The sequence below is a fragment of the Paramacrobiotus metropolitanus genome, unplaced genomic scaffold (assembly GCF_019649055.1).
Source record: "Paramacrobiotus metropolitanus isolate TYO unplaced genomic scaffold, Prichtersi_v1.0 Parri_scaffold0000069, whole genome shotgun sequence".
NCBI lineage: Eukaryota > Metazoa > Tardigrada > Eutardigrada > Parachela > Macrobiotidae > Paramacrobiotus > Paramacrobiotus metropolitanus.
Window position 1 is genome coordinate 1 of NW_026570289.1, and position 23,329 is coordinate 23,329.

Genomic DNA, 23,329 nt, shown 5'->3' on the forward strand with positions numbered 1-23,329 from the left:
CTGAGCTGTGTGATTTTTCAGATTTTAACTTTCAAATAGGTACTTATTTTACCTCAGCGGTTCGGGTTATTACGACTAGTTTTTCAGCTGTCCTACCGATACTGATACAGGTAGTTATTAATTTTATTTTTAAATTAGGTTAGGCGGCTTTGTAATGGAGGCTGATGAAGCTTTGCAACGTGAAATCCCCTCCTCTAGCGAAGTAAGTGGTAGAACTAACGATAAAATTCACTAAATTACTACAAAAAAGCAAATTTAGAATACTTTGAAACTGAAGGTTTCATGTTGTAAAAGCAACATTTTTTGGCGTATCCATGGTCTGGAAAGGCATTTGCCATTTTGATTGTTTTAGACGAGTGGTAAGAGAAAGGATAACGTCACCGACGATGAATACGCAAAAGGGATGGCAAAAGTCAAAGCGGAATACCTGCTCGTCAATTATGTTAGACAACTCGATCCGTCCTACCTTAGCGTCGAAGACAGGCAGAAGCTGGAAAACGACAATAAGGCGCCAAACCCCGAGGAATCCACTGCGGTGGCGGAGGGGAAAAAGCCAAAACTGAAAGGACGAAATAAACGGCGTGCCGGGAATATCTTTCGCGAAGGGCTGAAAATGTGTTCGTTCCTGGTTCGTCAGGCACCCTGTCCATTTGGGGACAAGTGTCGATACAGCCATAGCGTTGAGGATTATTTAAAGCAGAAGGAACCTGATATTGGTGATCAGTGTCCGAACTTCGTGAAGAATGGCTCGTGTCCATATGGCTTCACATGCCGATTCGCCAAGGCGCACGCGCAGATGGACGACGATGCAATTCTTTCGAGGACCGCATCCGAGGGAAATTCTGTGCGGAATGTGATTTCCGACGAAATTAACGGCATGTCGAGGGAGCTGCAGACTTTATTACGGAAAAGAAAATTTGAATTTTGTGATGCTGAGGAGAAGATCGGCGAAACTGAAGAATGAAGTCATTGATAACGATGTTGAAATTATCCGTACCGATGCAGGTTTGCATTATTGGAGTTCATTTGCTTGTAATTTAGTATTACATAATTGTTTAGTGCCCAAGTATGGTTCAGTTTTGCAGTTACTAGCAAGTCTAGAGATTCTGTTCATTCTGAATTTTTTTGGTAGAATGAACATTCCATTTTTTAAAACTCCAGTTGCGCATATAGTAGTATATGTTTTTATATTTTCGCTACTTCTTTATGACATACGCAAATAGACATATTACAGGGTATTTTAACCGAACATTTTCAGTACTTTTCATTTTCATTACGTTTTCAGTTTTCTTAATATCATTCAGCGTTCCATAACTTCTGTGTTTGGGATTTGTAGAAATTAAACCTGTGGGATGTGTCACCGACGAAGGGGAAATTCGTTTACGATCAGCCGAAAGGAAAACAGTGGATTTTCGGGATAAATTGTACTTGTCTCCTTTAACGACTGTCGGTAATCTTCCCTACAGGCGCATTTGCAAGCGCTTGGGCGCAGATATCACCTGCGGAGAAATGGCCTTAGCCGGCAATCTGCTGAGTGGACAGCAGAGCGAATGGGCTCTTATGGTGCGGCATCAGAGCGAGGATATTTTTGGCGTACAGGTATGTGGCAGCAAACCGGATATGATGGAAAAGTTGGCTTATTTGCTAAAATCAGAAGTGTCAGTGGATTTTGTGGATATTAATTCTGGATGTCCGATTGATCTGGTGTGCAACAGTGGCAGCGGATGCGCAATGATGGGACGGCTGCAGCGAATGGAAGGCGTCGTACGGAATATGTCCAGTGTTCTGGATGTTCCTTTGACGGTGAAAATGCGGACAGGAATTAGTGACAATAAAAACATTGCTCACGAGATAATTCCGAAAGTTTATGACTGGGGAGCTAGTATGATTGCCCTGCATGGACGGTCAAGAGATCAGCGATATACTCGACTGGCAGATTGGGATTACATTGCCAGGTGAGCATTTAAATCAGCAACCACGGAAAAGTTTGTTTTGTGATTTCGGCTGCCGTCGTTCGCTGTTTATAAGAAAGATTCAGCATTCGAATTTTTCCATGTTACCGTCAGTAGCATCAGAAACCCCTTGTCGCCGTGCCTGGGCGAACTCAGATATAACGAGCGACTTTCCGCATGGTTCACTTATATAATTGCCCCGACTGCTTTTTCTAATCATTATTTTGGTTTGCTTGAAAACATCGGTTACTTTCGCTTGATGGTTTACGACTTTCACTAGTATTATTTTCGCTTTTGCATAGGTGTGCCGAAATTGCCAGCCCACGGCCACTTTTTGGCAATGGCGACTGCATGAACTTCGAAGATTATTATGATCACATGGAAAACACGAAGATTGCCGGTATCCTTATCGCGCGTGGCGCACTTATTAAACCCTGGATCTTCACGGAAATCAAGGAGCGCCGACACTGGGATATATCCGCCAATGAGCGGTTCGATATTTTCAGGATTACGCCCGGTACGGATTGGAACACTGGGGCTCCGATACGAAGGGCGTAGAGAACACGCGGAGATTTCTGTTAGAATGGATGTCGTTTACGCATCGCTACATTCCGGTGGGCATTTTGGAGAGGATTCCGCAGCGAATTAATGAACGCCCACCATGTGAGTGTATCCACATATTTTGCCATGATGCAGTGCTCAAATTTCTAGTATTTACGATTAGTTTCGAAATGTTTCAGATTATCAGGGCCGGTCGGATTTGGAGACCTTGCTGAGTTCAGCTCATTGCCGGGACTGGATTAAGTTAAGTGAAATGCTGCTGGGCCCGGTGCCGGATGGGTTTACGTTTTTACCAAAGCATAAAGCCAACGCTTGGAAATGATATTTTGCTGATTGTGAACGAGCATCTGGTGCATTTGTTGAAAAGGTCATATCTTGTTATACTTACATGATTGTCCGTTTGACACCGTTATTTATTTTCTGGAAGTTGAGTTCCAAATGTACGAAATTCGTGGAGCTAGTGCACTGCAAGTTTGTTTTTGGTCTGTCTCGATGACGGATTATGCGACAGCTTCTTGCTGTTGTAAACCTGCGGCTTTAAAATTTGATGGTGCAGTGCAACCTTGAATTGTCTGTGTCAGTATCATTCAAATGAGTGATGCTGATACCGTAATAATATGTTATGCAAGTTGCAGAGAATTTGCGGCTTGATTTGGGTCGATGTACGCGAGCTTAAATAGTTACAATGCATTGTTATGTTTATGGCTATTATAATTAGAAAACGGTTTTTCTTCTATCATACATGATGGTGATAAATGAAACAGCATCTGATTCGATACGTCATTGGGAAAATTATGTACTGTACGCATAACACTGTGTATTAGTAGTAGTAGTATGTTGCCGATTTTTGCATTCATGGCGAAAAATGCGGAAAGCGTTTGAAAATTTTTGTGTTAACTACGATGCAATACACCGGCGTATTGAATCAGCCGCTTGGCGCAAAGGCAAATGCACTCGTGTCTGGTAGTGAATGTCGTGAAGAGGGCTGATTAGTACCACAGGATTGGCCGTGAATGTTTTTTGTCGACTGCGTAGACAAATATGCCGCTTTTGCCGGTGTGCATCTGCTGGTCCGTTATGGATTTCTACATCTGGTGGAAAATGTTCACAGACTGCGTAAGCGTATTCCAAGCACACGCGCCAAGGCAAAATCCACGCGTATGAGCCTAAATCGATCATAAGCAAGCGAAGAGATCTGTCGTCAGTCGGCAAGAGTTGCTAGCATCAGGTTCTTTTTCCACCGTTCCCATCCCAGTCGATGGTGTGTCGCGCGATGTTCATGTTTATTCACCGTTTATGTTCTAACAGCTGACTTCAAAAAATTTTGACATTTGTAATGCGATTTATGGATTGAACTTTCTCTGAATTTCTTTGAGTTTGTGGTCGTATACCGCCCATATAAAATGATACATTCATAACAATTAATGTGACTCAGTTGTGTGTTTGTACAGTTCTTGCGCAGGTTAACCACAACCCATTTTTTGAGTGTATTTTGGACTGGTAATGAAACTAGAAATCCGACACAGCGATCCGGATGGATAGCCACTGGAAGATTGCACTGAAAGCCATGTAATTGTGCATACAGGATCGCGTACACGGAAGTGCTGATAGTGTTGCGCATATGCTTGCCAATAAGCATATGCGGTGATGGGAACCGAAGCGGCCACCCTGACTGATCTGTCGGTTAGCAAAGAACAGGATGGCAATGGAAACATTATTAATCCTCTTGGATCCAATGTCAACATTACGCAAATACCCCCCAGAAAGCGCTTTGACATCGATGGCGGATGGGCCTGGATGGCTTTGCTATCGTCCTTCATAATACACAGTATCATATTTGGCGCAATGATGGGAATGGGATTGTTCTACTCGGAGTTTTTGGATGAATTTAATCAGGGCCCAGTTATCACGTCGTGGCTGATTGCCACTAATTGCGCTCTCGGAGCTTTATTAGGTGAAATAAATGAAAGAACATGTGGTATTATTTTTAATTTTTTAGTAACGCACTGACTGCATTCGTACTTATAATATTATACATGCCTTCATTTGCAATTTTGATGTCGGTTTCGCGTGCAGTGAGTTACGTAATTTAACTGTGAATGTGGTATTTCCAAACGTTCAAAGAATCTGTCTAGTACGGTACAATACATGCGTGTGTTCTGCTGTATAAGTGTTTGTGTACGGGTAACATCTTGTGGTTTGTCCATTTCAGGGCCGGTGGGCAGTATTTTAGCCAACCGATTCGGTTTCCGCTTGGTAATTATTACCGGTACGCTTATTGCCTCTGCCGGATACATTCTGAGCTATTTCGTGGATAATTTTTGGGTATTATTTCTCACCTTCGGCATCATGACAGGTAAGGGCTAAGCCAGTAGAAATTATAAGCGAATTAATACTGGTGCATTGTACGCATAATTAATTGCAAGGTATACTTTTTTGTCCTCGTTCCGCCCAGGTGTCGGTTCCGGGATGGTCTACTCTCCCAGTTTTGGAATTCTTGCCCTGTATTTTGATAAAGAAAAACCTTTGCCACATCCGCAGCCACCGTCGGCATCGGTGTCGGCATGTTCCTAATCCCACCGGCGCAGCGCGCTTTAATTGCCACTACCACATGGCGCGGTGCCTCTCTAATTACCGGCGGTTTGACCCTGAATATCATCCCCTGTGCGGCCATGTTCTCCCACCACGTCCGCTCCGCCGGCTCCACAACATGGTCCCAGTACGCTGATGTATCCTTATTCCGCAAGATCTCCTTCTACATACTCAGTATCCATTTTTTCTTGATGGCCGGTTTTAACATTTTCCTCATCTCGACGATCCGATACGCCGTAGAACACGTGGGCATTGCGCTGGATGATGCGCCATCCATGTTGAGCGTACAGGGCATCGCGAACATCTGTGGGCGGTTGACTGCGGTAGCGGTCAGTTCCAGTCCGCTGACCGCCGGTAAAGCGGTCCGCTACAGTACCCTGCAGCTGGCCACGGTGGTCGGTGCGCTGTCCATTGTGTTTTTTCCATTCTGTGATAATTTTTACACGCTGTGTGTCTGCACGGGATGTGCCGGGTTTGGGCTGGGATGTCGTTGGGCGCTGCTGCCGGGTTTGCAGATGGATGTTTTCACATCCGAGAGATTTTCCACGTCATGGGCATATGGAATGTTTCTGCTGGGAATTGGTTCGTTAATTATGCCACCCTTAGGAGGTAGGATAATGTGGAAATTATGTGGGAACAGTTCCAGTAAATTTCATTGATAATCCAAATTACGCGATCCCTTAGGAAAGACTAAGCAGTAAACAGACTATTCAGACTGCGGTAGCGCTTTTTAAGCAGTAGTGCTCAGGTTTTTAGAACCTTTTAATAGCTTTTTATTTTTTGGATTAGTTTTCTCTCTGGATCCATAAATTTTCGGCAAAACAATATCGTGTGTCTGATGTTGTGCGAAGTTCAAACCACATCCTTATTAATTATGCAACATGGATATATTTTCTGTGTTTGCAGAGTGGATAGCCAAGCTGAATGGTGAAGAAGCATCACCGTTTGTTTTTGGTGGGAGCAGCATTCTACTGGCAACCGGATGCACCCTTGTAATCCAAGTTTGTGCACCCAGTAGGCGCAACAAACTGCGCTATCCAGGCTTTCAAAAGAGTGTCTTGCAAGTGAATCTCAAGTGATCAATCGGGGTGCCCATACGTTCAACGTCCTATAAACCGCTTTCTAGTTTATACACGCTGATATTAGAGTTTATTCGTTCGTCCTCCTTGCTGATCTCCGCAAGCTTCCAGTATATTTATTCCCAGTTTATAAATTTAGTTTACGACGCTATGGTAATTTATCTTTAAAATCTTGTACTCTGCAAAAAATGGTAAAAATAAAAATGTCACGAAGATCTCAGAGATGCACTTCTGCTGAGCAACGGTGTCTTTTCATTGATGCCGACTGCACTCTCATCGGTGATCCCCATATTTGGATCCCGAAAAACATCTGGATCGACTGCATCCGTATCTTGGGTGTGACTGAGAGTTTCTGACTGGGGTTTTTCAAGGAGGCTGTGTCTTATTCCATAAGAGAAATATATAATTAGACCTACCAACAGAAAAAGAGATTATTGTACATTGTCAAAACCGAGACCCGTCTCAGAAATAAAGTTAACAATTCACCTATTGAGAACCAAATGGCCATTCGAGTCCATGTCATCCCTGAAAGATTCACCAGCAACAAAATATTCAGCGCCATCGACAGGGCGGGAACAAACGGCACAGACGGCATTTCAAACGGTAAACGCAGTCGCCGCTTATGATGCGCTACGATGACAGCGTACGATGCCACAAATCCTAGTCCAAATAGGATAACCAACAATAATGCCCACCATATACACTCTTGGATCTCGGAATAAGCGTAAGAAAACATGGATAAGAAGGCTCCCACGAATATGGCAAAGGTCACCACTGCGATATCCACCGCATACCGGTTCGGTCGTGGAGCGATGGAAAAACGCCGAAAGGAGTCTTTTAGCTTGCCGGCCATCATGTCCTGCTCAAAATCGTCGGGAAGTTCTATTGCATGACTTTTCCTGCGCTGGACATCATACACGGTAACTCGATGTTGATAATGTAACACAATGGAAGATGCCGAAACAATCGTATCTACAACAGAGAAATCATTTTAAAAAATACAATACGATCCTAACACATTTAACGTGTATGACTCACAGGCTATTAGTGTTCCAACGCTCAGAAACTCTACCAAGATTTCCACATTAAAAACCACAGCCAAAGCTGCAGCCAGTGCGCCAAAAAACATTTCGGCAAATAACGGAGTTTTGGTCCGAGAATTAATTTTTCCAAAAATTCTGAATAGGAGTCCGTCTTGAGACATGGAGTATACTACCCGTGTCAGCGAATAAAGTCCATTTATCTGCCAAAATGATACTGGTAACGCTAACAAGGCAGCCACAGTTTTCCTCCATCCACCGGCAATTATATTAATGAAACGATCATATACAGGCTAATAATAATTCCAGATCGTATGTATTTACCAGTTTAATGCATAGAATTCCTAATCGCAAAATAAAAAAAGACTCACCAGGCCCCCAATTAATCCAATAACAATCCCCAAAGCAACAACGCCAGCAATGACTCCATGACCCAGCTGCGCAAATGCCTCTGAAGGATTATAAATAGTGCTGAATTCGTTTGGAATTACAGTATTAAAATATGTAATATCTTTTACCCGGAAACGCGGACTCCGGGTCAATTTCCCGAAACGGCACCATCAACGTAAGCGCTGTCATAAACAGAAATGGCCTAAGAAAATTAAATCCCGTATCGTTGTACAGTGTATATGCAGGCGTCAGGTTACTACCGGCTGCTTGCAGCAGATACAGGACGACCATTATGCCGAGGGATGTAAAGAGTGCCATGGGAATCGTTTTTTGAGGATTCGCCGTCTCTTCTCCTGCAATCGGTAGTAAGAATTGAGCTCATGCAAAGTCCAGGAAAAATTAATCAGTACTGCTCTCTCTTGATTACGCATATGCAGATATTTCAGTAAAACTCATTACTCTCTGCTTAACACATGTAATTAACAGCGCCGAAACATTTGTTAAGTCTCACTGGTCAGTAGCGATTAAAATGATAAAATTTTATTTTGCAATTTTTATGAGGATACCTGCACATGCAACTCCTTCAAAACCAATAAATGCATAAAAAGACGAGGCGGCTCCTTCCATTACTCCCCGAAATCCGTTGGGTAAAAACCCCTCGACAGTCCAGTTGCTGAAGTCGGCGAAGGCGAAACCCGCAGCTAATTGCAAAACACGCATTTGCTTACTTACTTATTTGAAATGCTTAATGCCTGCTTTATTATCAGCATTTTTCTTTTTACGTCGGTAATCTTCTGTCATAAACTCACCAATGCATAGCACTATAACGGCCAGCTGAAGCCCGGTGAAGACATTGCTAGTGAAAACTTCACAGAATCAATCAAAAATGAATACATGCACATTTATGACCACGGCGACGGCATCATGCTTACTGGAACTATTAACGCCGAACAGAAACACAACCAGGGACACCAGTCCAATACCGAGTGCCAGTAGATCCGGATATGCGGCTAACATCGGACTGTGGAACGTCCCAACGTAGGCCATGGTGTAGTTGCTGACAGCGTGATCTGCTATAGAATCAATAGCTCCGCTAATGGCGCTCGACATGGACGATAGGGAAATCAGCTCCTCCAAAATCACTTGCCAGCCAACAACAAATGCAATAAATTCTCCCAACGTGACCTATAACATTTCGTTATTAAATTTGGTTAATTTTGGTCAGGTATTGACAGTCTACTTGAGCCATATAACTGTGCAGAAGTTGTCAGGTGTAAGTTTGACGATACTTGCATAAGTGAAAAGATATCCTGATCCAGCACGCGGAATTGTGGCGGCAAATTCGGCATAGCACATTCCGGTAGTGAAAGCTACCAACCCTCCAATAGCAAAGGAAAGCATCACACCAGGACCAGCTAAACGCGCGGCAGTCCCTAGAAAAGCAAAACCGAAATTAAAATTATTGAATGTTATCATCAAAATATTATATCGTTTGCTTTCTTTTTACCGAGAACGACAAAAGCTCCACCACCACTCATCTGACCGATCCCAATCATGATGACCGCTAACGGCGTGAGTATGCGGCTGAGTTCCGTGGACATTACATCGTCCGAGATCACTTTGCGTCGGGTTAACCGCGACAAAAACCGCCTGCTACGCGCTTTCCAACCTGGAGAATCACTGTCCATCGTGCAAAATTATTGGTACAAAAAGTGCAAAAACACCGTAGATGGTATTTTAATGAAAACGGCACATCTTCTTAAGTGTGATTTTGCCAGTGCCTTTATGCGTGAAAATCAAAAGCCGCTGCATATGTGATATGGGCAACATGAAATGCAAAACTCGATATCACAATAATATTTCTGAGCGAGAAACTATTTAGTACAAATTCATACAGCAGCCAAAGCTGTTTTTCAGTAGGAGTAATTTTTCAAAACAAGCAAAACAGTGGCCGGTATGTCTGTTACGATCGCCGCAAGCAAATCGCAGCGCGTACAATAAAGAATAATAACTCCCTTAGGGCAAACGGTAATACTGAATTAAGCGACGGTAAAGTCGCTACTGTGCGTTGTAGAAAAAGCCTCAAGATGAGAAAATCTGTTCAGCCCAACAGCGGTAACTTTTCATCGGATTCTGTCTCGTTAAAATTAGACAGCGTTCGCCTGAAGGCTCCAGGAGAGAAATCCTTGAATTCATCACTATTCCCTAGTCGCCCACCGGGAGCATCTGTTCCAACTGTTTCGGCATCAATGCGGATATTACTATGTTCCATTCCGTAAAACAAATAAATTACCAAACCTAGAAAACATGGTCAATTAAATACTTTACAATATTACCGCCTTACCCATTCATTTTCTGATCATAGTTTGTCAGCAATAGTAGGGTCATTATCCTAATATTACCACATAATTGTAGACGTACAGTTCTACCGAGAAAACAAGCCGGTACCTAAAATGATCCAAGCACCAAAGCGAATCCATGTTAATTCGGCAACAAATACCAGAAGCGATAAATTCAACAAAATCGACACTATCGGAATCATCGTTGGAAAAGGCATCTAAAACATAGTTGTTTTTCAAATCGTAACATAAACTGATCTGGAAAAAGGTTGCAATTTACCCGAAATGGTATTCGCAATTTTCTCGTTGGATGCGCAAAAATCACAATGAATGATAGGAGTGCGCCGATAAGTAGACATATTCCCGGTATGAACGTCCACGGAGAAAAGGACGTTTTGTTCTGCGCCATATATACCGAAGCCGTAAGGAACAATCCCATAAATATACAAAAACAGACCAGCGCAATATCCACTGCAAACTCAGGAAAAAACCAGGTGCATCTCTGGCAAAATGGCCAATTTCGAGGGGAACTGGATACTTCATCTGGATCAGCTATTCTGAACGGTTCTAGTTCTGGTTCGACATCACTGTACACTCTGACCCTACAACAGTATTCCGTTTGAACAATTAAATGATAAATACATTTCAAGGACAGTATGCGCTTTACAAGGACCCTTGCCAATTGTTTAATACAGGTAACTTTAGAATTGGGGAGAGTGGAATTTAGTTTACTGTACCTCGCCTGATAATGCAAAATAACCGAGCAGCCGGCAACAATAGTGTACGCCACCAGGGTGCCGGCATTTTGGAATTCAACGAGTATGCGCAGATCAAATATCAGGGTGAAAACAGCGGCCAAAAAACAAAAAATCATCTCGCCCCATACTGGTGCATTCACTCCCGAAGACAGCCGGGCAAAAACCGGAAAGAGTAAGCCATCAGATGCCATGGCATACCCAGTACGACCCACGGCGTAAACACTGCCAATCTGTCCATTAAGGCAATCTCTTTATCCCATAATAATTCAGACCAAAAGTACAACGCAGAAAGGCAACAAGGGTGCTTACCAAGCTGCCAAACATGCCCAGTGCAATTCCAATTCCTACGAAAACTGACGCTCCTTCCAGTCCGAGATACCGGAAAGCCGATGGAAAAGCCGCTTGAGTGGACAGTTGGTCAAATGGAACTTCTAGGGTTATTGCTAAAAGTAAAACATAACTGCGATTGTTACTTAGTGTAACTTCTCATACTGTACATAATTTGAGAAGCAAGATACTGCACCTGCAGCCATAAGCACATACAATACAATCAGTATTGACAAGGCGCCTAGAATGGCGCGCGGTATGGTCTTCCGGGGATTAAAGGTTTCTTCTCCTAAAAAGTGATATAGTAACAATATTAGCAGAAAAAGATTCATGTACAAATACAATTTCTTCAGATACAGTAATACACTATTCATAATTATTCTGCGTATTATAAAATATCTCACCGGCTGAAGCGATGCCCTCGAATCCGATATATGACGTGAAACAGTTACAAGCCGCTTCCATTACACCTCGGAATCCGAAAGGAAAAAATCCTTTGTATCGCCAGTTACCGATACTGCCCAGTGCAAACCCATATCCAATGCAAAACAGTATTATGATCATATTGATCACATTCAAAGAATTGCTGACCATTGCTACAACGTCAGGTAAAAAAACAGATCAGTAATTCAATAGAATATCGCTTATCGACTACATGAAATTTTACCTGAACGACTTAAGCCAAAGCTCATGATAAAAGCCGCTACAATGGTTAGTAATACACCCACAAAATCGGGATAGGGAGCCAGGACCGGTGCTTTAAAAGTCCCGATGTACGTAATAGTGAAGTTACGAATGGCGTCGGAGGATGCGGCATTGATGGCGCCGCTAATCGAGCTGCACACACTGGATACCGACAAGATTTGATCTAACATTAATTGCCATCCCACGAAGAATGCCATGAATTCTCCCATTGTCACCTGTCATTAAGTTAACCATATGCATACGAAATAAAAATAATCAACTTTCGTCTTCGTACACAAGATTCGAAGCACATGATTAAAACTGTCTTCGCTCCACCATAGTTAAACAACAGATGTGCCACTATGGAATAATCTAATCTTGTGATTCACGAACATAATCATACTCGAATAACTGTAATTCAATCGCTTTTAAATTTAGCTGAATGGAATCCGTATTTGAAATCTGGAATAAAACTAGTTGAAATCTATTTGGAATCTGGAATTTAATGCATGCCATTAAACTAATGGTAAGCATTCTAAAATAAGCTCACGTATGCAAACAGATATCCGGATCCGGTGCGAGGGATGATGGATGCAAATTCAGCAAAGCACAAAGCTGCCATAATGGCGACCACGCCAGAAATGGCAAACGATAAAACAACACCGGGCCCAGCAGTACGCGCAACACTTCCTGCAATACGTGAAAGTCACTGTTGAGTTTTAACACAATTCAAAAACGGCAACATTTGTTTACCTGCAACCACAAATGGTCCACCACCAGATATCTGGCCAATACCGAACAAAATAATGCCCCATGTTGTTAACACACGTTGCAGATCCGTCTGAAGGGGATTGGTACGAATGACCTTTCGACGGGTCAGTTTTAATGGCAAATCGGAAATAACCTGATGAAGTCTGCCCAAAACATTTTCCATGTTTCCAGTGATCCGATCGCCTTCCCAGTTCCCAGACATTCGGAAAACCGTCAAAAGCTTTATTATTATCGTTACACTTTTCCAGCACAGCCATAAATGTAAAAGCCGTAGTTCGGCAACATGTTGTAATCGGCATCTTGCCGGTAGCAAAATAAATACGCAATTCTTACCACACTGTTGTTAATAAAACTAGATTTTACCGGCTTAGTGTGGCTGATTAATTGCTGGCTCGCAAAGTATCTGTATGTACTACGTGCTGAAATTTGGAAGACGGTAGGCAACACGGTGACCGCTACCAAAACTTGCAATTATTTCGGTAATTATTTAAAGTAACTCAAAATGAAAACCATGATTTACACTTTACTGAAACAGCGTTGTAAACTTCATAAACCACTTGCGCCACAACTACAACGGAGTGGAACAAATCCTCGCAAAACCTTTATGTAGACTAAAATTTTTAGAGCACAGGAGACACAAACCAACACTACCAAAACAAATTAATTATCGCAAACGTCATCATAATAACTTACGGGTGCAACTCTGAACATCACATATTCACAAAGAACAGTTAATATGCAAATAGAATGACAGAAAATGTGTGCAATATCTCCATCCATAACGCATAAATTAGTGCCCAGCTTTGAAAGGATTGTACTGATCCTGTTGCATGCTGCTGAGAGTGTGGTTCACCAAGCGATGATGAGCTTCGTCCGCTCGGATTGCAGCAAACATGTCTCTTATTGTAGCATTATCCTACAAATGAATTAGATACGAGTCTGTACAAAGTAAAGTAGAAATATTTCGTTTTGAATTTTTGAAGAAAAAAATAACTATCGAAGATTGTAAAAATCCACGAATTACGTCGCACCGGGCCCTAGGAAGTGTACGCAAAAAGAGTCAACACTGCTAACCGGTAACTTCCAATAACGTTTCGCAATTCCAGTAGCCGGCTTATTATTCCATTCGGGAATTTTTCCGGCATCGATGTCCTCCAGCAAGCGAGTGTAAGTTTTAACAGCCTCTTCTTCCAAATATCCGACAAATCGATGGCAAAAACGTGGGCTGACCAAATACAGTAAGAAGAAAATGTTAACGTATACTCCTTGAGAAGCTGTCACGCCGAAACGGAAAAGCGGGCCAGGTTGCTTCATTTCCAGGACAACCATCAAATGCATTCTTTCGTTTTCGGCTTCCTCTGTGACATGAAGAACCATTGTTAAAATTCGAGTAACTGGTAATTTTCCCCGGGGTACAATCTGTAGCTTACCCAGCAAAGTATGAATCCAACCGTAATCCCGTTTCATAGTTCGCAATGATTTTAAATGTCGCACCATTGCTCCCATCATGCCTGCAAGTACAAAAATAATCGAACTCAATACGAAATCTTATACGAGTACAATATTTTTGTTATACCAGCGTTAGAAGAAATTAACAATGTTTACTTTGAATGCAATTGTTGTATACGGGTGCACAAGCAAAGTTTGAAAAACGCATCTGTATTTTTCACTGTATATTTCACCCACCAGGAACACCAGCAATATTCTCCAGATAAATTAACCGGCTGGGGGAAAAAGTAGCAATATGAGCTAGAAATCATCAGTGGGATGCCAAGATGACTAACCGCAGCCAGTTCTTTTCGTTTAACGTTCCGAATGTGTATCCCGACAGCAGATCAAAACCTGCAAAAAAACCGACATGAAAACAGTACTGCGAAAAAACGCTTCGTTAAATATATCTGTAGCATAAAACTGCAAAATAAAACACAGTCTTTTGCGTCCTCTTTTTATTACCGAATCTGCACATATGCACAGACAGATATGCCATCCAATCAACCACCCCACTCGGCTTTTTATGGGCTATTCGCACATCCTCCAGCTGCTGCGCCGTCCAAATCGGGTGGGGCAGCGTTTCTTCTCCAATCTGTGGAATGTTTTTGGGAATAAGGCTGCCCGGTTCGGGAAACGGATTATTTCTTGTGCCAGCGCTGCAATATAACAATTTATTGTGTTAAATTCACAGTAATTAATTATAACGATTGGACTTGGTCGCATCAAATAGCATATAAAATTATAAATGCTATACAATGTTTTTTGCGCATCCGTCCACTGGTGCAGTAGCTTAATCGCCAGTTTAACGGAATGTAGTATACTACTGTGCCCCATTAAAGGCCCGTGTCAAAACTTTTGTGTTTTACCACTTTACCACAATATTACCGTGATTCAATAATTTTAATATTCCTATGGATGGGTTGTTTACTTTTGCTACAATGTTTTGCAAAAAATATGTAAAACCTAAAGTTTCTCAGTTATAACTGCAGCACTCACATTGTTTCCATTTCTTTGAAATGAGGCAATGCACGATCATCCACTTCTCGCAGTACTTCGGAGGCGGTTTCTCCGCCTGGTCCTTTTAGATTTTTCCCGTTCTTCTCCGAAGAGCCCGAAGAATATGAGTTCGCAGCCCCGCTCTGGTCTTTTTGTGCGATGACGGTGGAGGTTGACAAGTGGTTCTGTAAACATCCAGGTGGATGTCGCGACAGTAGATGCCGTGAAGTCGTTCGTCCATGGTGTCCAGAATGCACTCCATCCGAGCTGTTCAACCAAGTTCCAAAGCTACTGGACTGTAAATAAATACTGTATTTTGGAAAACATCGTGCCATCAAAGGATCTGCAGCACGGCACAATGAAAAACACGAGAAAGCTACTCCCCGCATTTTGCAAGCCGAATTCTGTAGTACAATACTAATGATGCACTGGTGAATGTTATAGTACGTATATGACAGGTACTGTGATCTCACAAATCAAAACACTCTTTGATCGGTTGAGTCGGGCTGACGAATAAGCTGCATTTGTTAAGCGAACAATAAAATTTAATGTGAATCAGCTCAATCTGCGTTTACTTCTATACCAAAGCATGGGTTTTATCCTGCAGTTTGCAAGACCAACGAAAGCTCATTTTTAACTACAGCTAGCACATTTTTCATGATGAAATCTGCTTCCACTTTACTGACATTTTCTGGAAGCGATGTTCGTACCAATACCGTTATTGACGTCACAAGCGTACGCGATACTGGCCGTGAGGATGCCGATGAGCATGGTCTGATGAAAATTCTAAACGCGGTTGCGACAGTTTTTGAGCCGGCTGACAAAGTAAGAAAGAAAGGTCGATTTTTTGAGCGGCTTATAATGTATTTCATAAGTGCATTAAATTGTGATTATTATTATGGTATTAAGTGAAAGGCCGTGCCAAATGCAGGTTAAGAAAAAAGCACATAAAATAATTTTCACTGGCCTAATCCTGTAGAACAGTCTACCTGTAATTTTTTCATACGGCCTACCGTGTGCATTTACATAACAATGATACCAAAATTCCATGATTTTGAATAGTTTACAAAGTTCAAATCAACAGAAGTTTTACTGGTATATATAGGCAGATTACAGCATCCTTCGATATTCTTCCTATGACTAACAATTCAACTGCAGAATTGTCTGCTTCCGCATTTTCATTGAATGTACTAAGTTAATTTGGCCGGAAAACAACATGAAGTACAATCACACCGAACGTTTTCGAGACAACGGTACAAAGGTAAGATAAAAACTGTTCAATTCTATCCCAGTGCTGCCAATAACCAAAATAATTCATAAAATGAATAGAGATATACGTAAAAAACGAATGATATACGTAAAAAATACGTAACGCCATATTCCTCACATTTCGTAAAACAGCAACTATTAGCTTCTCGGCTATTACGATCACGCCCGAAGGAAATTCTTAAAGAGAAACAATTCTACATGAAAAAGAACTCAAACGCTCTTTTCTGACTCTTCGGTTTTTAATTTCTTGGATCCCGGAGAATCTGTGGAGAAATCATTTTAAACATTTTTTTCATGAAGTTTAATCCCAAAAAGGCAGCGAAAGGCAAATATTACGTACCAGATTCTTCTGCTTCGCGTTTCTTTTCCACTTGATCATTTTTGGTTTCGGCGGTCGATGCATCAGCTATCACAATATGAATTTTAGAATAATAATGTTATATGACCAAACAAAGTCGTAATCTTATAATCCTAAACTGAAAACAACATAAAATTAAAAATATATTCCGATTACCTACACCTCTATAATAAGAATACAAAACGTAATGCACAACGAAAAAAATCGTCGCTAAAGCGCTTCCATACCCGAATCTGTTGCCGTTTCCTCAGGTTTTTCACTCTTAGTTTTGTCTTCCTCAGCTTTTGCAGCTTTTTCTTTGGAAGGCTGATATTTAAACTGACTATTTGGCTGATCGGGTTTCATATTCCGGAAAACTACAAAATGTCACAACAAAAAAAGGGCAAAATTCATCACATGGTAGAGGGCTTAACTCTGCAGCACACAACACCTACTTCGATTGTTTCGTGCTTCCAAAAATGTGTCCCAATACGTATCGAAATATGCTTGCTCTTCTTTTCCTTCCAGCACGCGCGCTTTGTATTGGGTACCATCGATGACCAATTTATTGTTATTATGAGAAAGGATATTATCCAGCACCTCCTTGGCTACACCGTTTTTGAAACGAATTCGAGCCTTTTCGGGAAATCAATCGTTAGCTACTGTAGGGGCATACCGAATCAACAAATACAAATATTATGAACGCACTTCACGTTGACCGCGTTGATGGTCCACATATTCCACGGGGTGCCGCGCTTCAAAGAATTCTTTGATTTTCATGTAGTCAATGGCTTTCTGGGTAGAAACGTGCAGCACCGAACCAGGAATTTTGGATTTTTCACTAAACAAGTAAACAACACTACACACCGCATTCAAAAATGGTTAGGCAAACTAGTAATATAATCCGAAAGCCTTCTCACATCTGCTCTTTCTTTTCAACCTCCTGTTTCTGGCGTTGTTCCACATGATCCTTACTAGAAGCGAAAGGGCCGAACCGTCAGATAAAACTTTCTCAAAAAATTAATCAAACACGTACTTCCAAGCTCTCATCATTTCTCTGCCGTCAAATTTCGTTTCCACTTCAGATGCCGCCAGATATTTCTCCGCATCAGCCTTATTACGAAAGATAACGGAGACACTTCCCTGTTGACGAAGATGCACATAGAACATTTACTGTGACAAAATTATAATACGGCTTCAAGTTTAAAGTTTAGTTTTTCCTTAGATTGCTTTTACGGCTTTTCTAATATTATATGAACTTTTCTGTGTACTGATACACGCCGTACGTACCTTAAATTTCCCGCGCAATTTTGCATCACCGTCCTGGAATTTATGAAGAACGATGCCTTCAATGGGACCGAATTTGGAAAAATAATCTTGCATCGCATCCATGGACGCGGTTTTCAAGAACCGTTTCTAAATAGCCAAATTAACAATAAGCTAAATAAAACCCAGTCGCCGCAAAATTACCAAATCAGTATTCGTATTTCACAGCGCGAAAAAAATCACGATCAGTATAACTACCTCCATACAAAAAAAAGATTACAAATCGTCAAGAAAATTTTATAACTTTTTTATAGTCCAAAGTTTTGAAGAAGTTAGCTGAATTTACATAGCATACCGCATGAACAGTTCGATTTTCGCGATCAGCCCGCTTATCGTCCGAATCTCCAGTGAACGGCTGTGTCAGCTTTATTCGTTGGTTCGCGTCATCAATGACGAACATAGTGGAAAACTTCTCCAGGCTGGGAATGATGTCCTTCGGATTCGTAGTGTATTTCTGTTAACATACATCATCAAAAACTTTGGAAAATTCTAATTCCACAAGCGCGACCCTGCAAAAAAGCCTGACTTCGGATTCTAACATTCGCTCACCTTGACTCTGTTGCATTTCATGATGGTTTCTACCGGCACCCATCCCTCATCCTTTTGGACCAAGTCCCGAAAAAAGGCGTCGATAGTGAGGTTGAAGTCACCCAAGTAATACTAAGAGCAATGAAGAGAAAACGTTCAGCATACTGGTGTTCAGTCAACAGGCACAGCAAACATAGGTGGTTCAACGAAGAACCGTAATACCTCAATTTGCGCCACGATCTTCTTCGCGATGTCATCAGCACGCTGTTGGGCCAAGACGGTACGTGATTTAGCTTCGGCGGTATCACTGGACTGAGATTCCGCGGAGCTGCCATTCGAAACACCATTTTTGGTCTCGGGTTCCGCCGGTATGTTGCCAGTTGCGCCAACGTCAGCCATTCCGAACAGTCACAGACTCACAGTCAACAGACTGCTGCTTTAACCAAATGTGGCCTTTAAAAGAATTGTCGACGTTCTTAAACGACTATCAAATCAAGCCGAGAAAGAGATCAGCAATACATTCAATAAAAGAAACAAGGAATTCAAACCCGCAAAAAAAACAATTCAGAAGACTGCGGAGCCTGGGTTAATCGTAAAAATACCCATTATACCCTATTAATTTGTCAGAATTTGCAATTTTTGCTTATAAAAAGTGCCGTACAGGTCCGTAGCCCGTCCTTAGCAGTGTCCGCCGCACAAGGGCGGTCGTAATTTTTTCTCAACTACGGCCCGAAGGGGTTTGGTTTGCGCATTCTGTCGTTGATTACGCAACTATTTTATGGGCATTTCCAGAGTTCGTAAGATTTAAAGATTTCTTCCGATTTTCACTTCCGGTAGTGTATAACCAACAAGACGATGTGTATAAAAGGCATTGTTCCGAAAATTAAGGTATGCCTGCCTTAGATTGCGTCGTTTATTCGTATTGTGCAGTAAGTGTAATAGATTTTACAGGCAGTGGTAGCTGACAAAGCACCCGTGAACTTGTATCATCATTAATGTGACAAGTTTGAAGCTGTAACTTCTAACTAGTAACTACTACCATGCAGTATTTATTTATTATAAACCAGTTTACCTAAATACTTATGTTTCAGTCAAAGTTCCTGCGCGAATCGAATTTCATTTCTTCTTGATAACATAGTAACTCTGTTGCATGCTCACCATCCAGCACGTACCGGTAGTAATGACACTAATTACGACAACCGCTCACCAGGGCACATACCGAGGCTATAAATTCAGAAAAATCTCATTTTTGGCAGAAAGGTAGAACAACTACGTAGGATGCTTAAAAAAATTATTTCATGTGCCATGGCCAATGGGCGTGGCCAAAACGAAATTTAAAAGTAAATCCTACACTGTGCTGTAGCCTACAGGTATGCACCGTGTCATACGGTAAAACTTTAAACGATTTTCTTTAATTTGTATATGAAGAAGCTTTTCGAATATTACTTGTAAGTCATAGCACACAAAAGTATTCCCAATTCAGCCGTCTGCGAAACGGGTTTGTAAATGGTGTGCAACGCCTGCTTTAACTTGTTTCGCATGTCGGTACGCACGTGTTACCTACCGAGTAGATTTTGTAACTAGTTAACAAATTGTTGACACAAATTAAAGTAAGGAGCAGCGGAAACCGATCCAGAATCTAAACTACAATCTGCAGAAAGGGAAACAGCTATTACAATAAGCGAGCAGCACAGATAAATTAAATGAGTTAGCTGCCTTCGTACTGATTGACCAGTATTATAAGTCTTTTAGTGTATGATGCCAAGCATTTCCTATAGGCTACAGCACAGTGTAGAATTTATTTCTGAATTTTGTTTTGGCCACGCCCTATTGACCATGGCACATGAAATAATTTTTTTAAGCATCCTACATAGTTGTTCTACCTTTCTGCAAAAAATGAGATTTTTCTGAATTTATAGCCTCGGTATGTGGCTACTATGTGCCCTGGTCAGACATCTACTTACTTTATACAGTATACAGCATGACTGATCGGAAAGCAAAATTAAAAAAGCGACGCTAATTAATAAGTAAGTTTCGGAATGCTGCTCGCTTTAAATAGTACATACCGGTACAGTATTACTGTATAGTGTATACGATTATTGTTGATTGTTCTACCACGGAGCCATGAATTCTCGTCAGTTGTTAACTTGTTGCTAAGTGCATACGGGAATAACGGGATAATACGGCTACGTAGCACAAAGATATGCACAACACGATTACTTTGTACTTAGTTAGGGAGCATTCCCAAATTATTAAACATATATTGCATACGTAATTTGGGAATACGATTCGCAAGCACTACCCTAACCTTTGCCTAAGCTTTTGGCTGTATCTTTACAACTGCAGAAAGTTTTGCCTACTTTACTTTGACGAAAGCCCTTGATTTCTTTTTCAGTAAGAAGTACGCTAAATAAAGAGTTTCAATGAAATGGGTTACCCTGTGGACAATGGTCACAATAATAATACGTACATGATCAAGTGCGTTTTCCTTTTCTTGGATTCACACAATTCTCCAGTTGTGTACACAGAATACAAATCCAAAAGGTGCCGCAATTGAAACTGAAAAACAGATTACTTAATGGTGCAATACAAAGTAGTACAACATAGTTATGTTACTTATATGTAGCTGATTAATAATTCATCAGTTACTCAATACAGCAGTTAACAGTACTTCGAAGTATCGTTAACTGTGCAACAGCTTATGTTTAAGCTTTACTCTACAGGTCAGTACTGTTTGCTAAAAATCGTAAACCAATCAAAATTTACTTGCTGCGCAGACTTCTTCCCACTCAGAGGTAAGAAGTTGATCTTTTCTGTTCATATGAGTATGGTATTGTGACTATTGTCGTATAGTCTTTTCATAATTTCTTTATATAATTTGTGGTAGCACAGTCATCTGGAAGAATATTATTCAACACTTCGCAGAAAAATTTCTTCTAAATTTCTGACCTGTAAGATTGCAGTGATATTCTGGTTGTTCCGCGATGAACTTATGTTGCTAGATTAATTTACTCCTGGGAAGATCTCCCATTGACGATGGGTCATTTAATAAACGGAAGATGTATCCCGGAAATTTCAGATTTATATGCTTGGCCGAATTTGACTAGTGTCACGAAGCTCACTGCATAATCTATGAAACTTTCTCATATTGTAGCAGGCACAAATGAGTGAGTTGGTTGGATGAATTAGCTGTGGAACCTGCCCATTATTAGTAATGTCCAGGATTCTAAAGTTTAAAAATTCTTTGATAATAACCTCGCATTTATGTATCGTTAGGAGTAGAACTAGTAGTACTAAATAACAGCTAACCGATAAATTTATCCTTATTATTAATTTGACCGTCAATTTGTTGGCTGGCTTTTCAGTATGTGAAGGCTATCTGTACCACTGCCAACCAAAAGTATTTTCGATTAGTAACATTATTACTAAACTGCCAACCAGAAGTATTTACGATTAGTAACATTATGTGCGTACGTATATTTGTTGATCAAGCCATTAATCAACATTCATGTCATTAATTAACAAGACATTAATTTAACAACAATGTTTTCTGCACCATCTTTTTGGAGAAACAGTACTTAAATGCAAGCGAAAAAGAATGCGAAAAAATGGTTATGTAATACAAAGGTCATAAATAATCGTTTGCGGCGCAGGTGTTCCTCATGGAGACCTTGGCCATTCTACGGGTAGATCTGCTGCACATCCTGATGCCAGCGCGGTGCCGGTTGGTCAGTTTGGTAATTTGTTACGCAGTTTGTCTGTGTAATTTATGGTTATTTTTGCAGAACATGCTCACAACGTTCAGAAAGCAGTGCAGCTACCATTATCAAACCAAAACAAATATCGTGACGCGGCAGTTATTGCAATATCGCGAGAAGGGATCAGTTATACGTTTTTGGCCAGTGAATCCCATGCAGAATTTCCAACGACTTCGCAGATATGGAAATCTAATGATAAGCCTTCTCCTCATGAAACAGTTCAACTTCAACAGGAAAAGGAAAGCACTAGTAAAACACCAAAGAAAAACCTTTCCAGGTAAAGAGTAAAAACACGGTTGGTGGGTTGTGGACTGTGGTCCACGTTCTCCATTTTTCCGCTATTTACGATATAAGAACGCTGCATTTCTTATAAAACTAAGGTCAGTTCCATTTTATTTCGAAAATTTATCGTGTGTTGTGTATAGCCAGTGTTTTACAAATTTAGATTCGTTGCGACAAGCATAATTGGTCGATCCACGAGTGCGAAGTCCAATGCAGCGCACTGCTCAGAAATACTGGACGAACCGGAAGTAGTGGACCTAACCGAGGCTGTTAGCCGGCATGACAAAGCACATAGCAAACTAGATATTTTGCAAGCGGCTGCACACGATCAGTCTCAGGATGATCCTACAAATTCAGACGAACTACGCAGCAAGCCTGGACTGGTCGAGAAGCAGAAAACCGGGTTCCGGAAATACTGGAAGCAGCTGAAAGATAGCATCCACCGTATCCGACCTCATGAGTTTGCAGAACATAAGTAATATTCAGCGAATCGCCGTAAAAACGTTATTCTTACAAGTTATTTTCAAAATATTTTGAGAGGTCATCATTTGCATTATTACTGCAAACTGCATAAACAACATTTATTATAAAGATACTCTGCTGAGTTCGTTGTACTTAATCCACTGCAACAGTACCTTATTTGTACTTAATCAATTCCCGAGTAAAACTCGGGATTGCAACAGTCATCCATATAAGTACTCCACACATTCGGCAATCGCCCTATTTGATCGCAGGATATTACAGATGAACGAGTATTCTACAAGTGATTTAACGAACCATATAATTCTGCGTTTGTAATTTTGACAACCCCTAAAAACATGGCAAATACAGGTGCTATACGTAGAAGTT

General features: G+C 41.2%; 7 protein-coding genes and 1 long non-coding RNA gene across 12 annotated transcripts; 3 read left to right on the forward strand and 5 right to left on the reverse strand.

The window, feature by feature from the left end:
• Positions 1–8: 8 nt before the first annotated feature.
• Positions 9–3,204, forward strand: LOC129594525 (tRNA-dihydrouridine(47) synthase [NAD(P)(+)]-like). Its single transcript, XM_055491232.1, is given in 7 exon segments — positions 9–202; positions 353–933; positions 935–1,005; positions 1,337–1,955; positions 2,255–2,454; positions 2,457–2,615; positions 2,693–3,204. Coding segments are annotated over 7 exon segments (1,821 nt in total). The 5' UTR covers positions 9–154; the 3' UTR covers positions 2,836–3,204.
• A 330-nt stretch (positions 3,205–3,534) lies between these two features.
• On the forward strand, positions 3,535–6,392 carry LOC129594543 (monocarboxylate transporter 12-like). The gene is given in 5 exon segments (XM_055491264.1): positions 3,535–4,467; positions 4,726–4,869; positions 4,969–5,034; positions 5,037–5,714; positions 6,012–6,392. Coding segments are annotated over 5 exon segments (1,368 nt in total). The 5' UTR covers positions 3,535–4,160; the 3' UTR covers positions 6,185–6,392.
• LOC129594540 (probable cationic amino acid transporter) lies at positions 6,234–9,531 on the reverse strand. 2 transcript variants are annotated; one of them, XM_055491262.1, is made up of 11 exons: positions 9,122–9,529; positions 8,908–9,047; positions 8,547–8,799; positions 8,424–8,480; positions 8,181–8,315; positions 7,875–7,967; positions 7,743–7,796; positions 7,596–7,675; positions 7,223–7,427; positions 6,671–7,156; positions 6,234–6,596 (listed from the first exon to the last, which is right to left on the reverse strand). In XM_055491262.1, exons 1-11 carry the CDS (start codon positions 9,300–9,302, stop codon positions 6,391–6,393), a joined length of 1,890 nt encoding a protein of 629 aa, XP_055347237.1. In that variant the 5' UTR covers positions 9,303–9,529; the 3' UTR covers positions 6,234–6,390. The 2 variants fall into 2 exon arrangements, with proteins under 2 accessions (XP_055347237.1, XP_055347236.1); XM_055491261.1 differs by having other exon boundaries at positions 7,743–7,967; positions 9,122–9,531.
• A 155-nt stretch (positions 9,532–9,686) lies between these two features.
• LOC129594542 (high affinity cationic amino acid transporter 1-like) lies at positions 9,687–12,716 on the reverse strand. Its single transcript, XM_055491263.1, has 10 exons — positions 12,476–12,716; positions 12,273–12,412; positions 11,706–11,958; positions 11,443–11,634; positions 11,235–11,327; positions 11,021–11,154; positions 10,691–10,941; positions 10,234–10,555; positions 10,063–10,171; positions 9,687–9,912 (listed from the first exon to the last, which is right to left on the reverse strand). The coding sequence occupies exons 1-10, from the start codon at positions 12,693–12,695 to the stop codon at positions 9,716–9,718; spliced, it is 1,911 nt and encodes a 636-aa protein (XP_055347238.1). The 5' UTR covers positions 12,696–12,716; the 3' UTR covers positions 9,687–9,715.
• A 286-nt stretch (positions 12,717–13,002) lies between these two features.
• Positions 13,003–15,653, reverse strand: LOC129594519 (alternative oxidase, mitochondrial-like). The gene is made up of 7 exons (XM_055491223.1): positions 14,981–15,653; positions 14,447–14,640; positions 14,278–14,335; positions 14,180–14,217; positions 13,924–14,004; positions 13,568–13,851; positions 13,003–13,409 (listed from the first exon to the last, which is right to left on the reverse strand). The coding sequence occupies exons 1-7, from the start codon at positions 15,367–15,369 to the stop codon at positions 13,284–13,286; spliced, it is 1,170 nt and encodes a 389-aa protein (XP_055347198.1). The 5' UTR covers positions 15,370–15,653; the 3' UTR covers positions 13,003–13,283.
• Positions 15,654–16,242: 589 nt separating this feature from the next.
• Positions 16,243–19,054, reverse strand: LOC129594518 (lupus La protein homolog A-like). Its single transcript, XM_055491222.1, has 11 exons — positions 18,663–19,054; positions 18,462–18,572; positions 18,208–18,366; positions 17,877–18,002; positions 17,623–17,729; positions 17,507–17,560; positions 17,295–17,427; positions 17,042–17,222; positions 16,835–16,963; positions 16,590–16,655; positions 16,243–16,512 (listed from the first exon to the last, which is right to left on the reverse strand). The coding sequence occupies exons 1-11, from the start codon at positions 18,837–18,839 to the stop codon at positions 16,460–16,462; spliced, it is 1,296 nt and encodes a 431-aa protein (XP_055347197.1). The 5' UTR covers positions 18,840–19,054; the 3' UTR covers positions 16,243–16,459.
• A 1,709-nt stretch (positions 19,055–20,763) lies between these two features.
• LOC129594570 (uncharacterized) lies at positions 20,764–21,819 on the reverse strand. The gene is made up of 3 exons (XR_008691207.1): positions 21,390–21,819; positions 20,911–20,999; positions 20,764–20,846 (listed from the first exon to the last, which is right to left on the reverse strand). It is a non-coding gene; the product is annotated as an uncharacterized LOC129594570 (long non-coding RNA).
• LOC129594569 (uncharacterized) lies at positions 21,128–23,096 on the forward strand. Of its 4 annotated transcripts, XM_055491303.1 has the most exons (6): positions 21,146–21,163; positions 21,328–21,391; positions 21,443–21,607; positions 22,094–22,168; positions 22,226–22,475; positions 22,644–23,096. In XM_055491303.1, the coding sequence occupies exons 3-6, from the start codon at positions 21,604–21,606 to the stop codon at positions 22,957–22,959; spliced, it is 645 nt and encodes a 214-aa protein (XP_055347278.1). In that variant the 5' UTR covers positions 21,146–21,163; positions 21,328–21,391; positions 21,443–21,603; the 3' UTR covers positions 22,960–23,096. The 4 variants fall into 4 exon arrangements, with proteins under 4 accessions (XP_055347275.1, XP_055347278.1, XP_055347279.1 ...); XM_055491304.1 differs by lacking the exon at positions 21,328–21,391; XM_055491301.1 differs by lacking the exons at positions 21,146–21,163; positions 21,328–21,391 and adding an exon at positions 21,228–21,265.
• Positions 23,097–23,329: the final 233 nt, after the last annotated feature.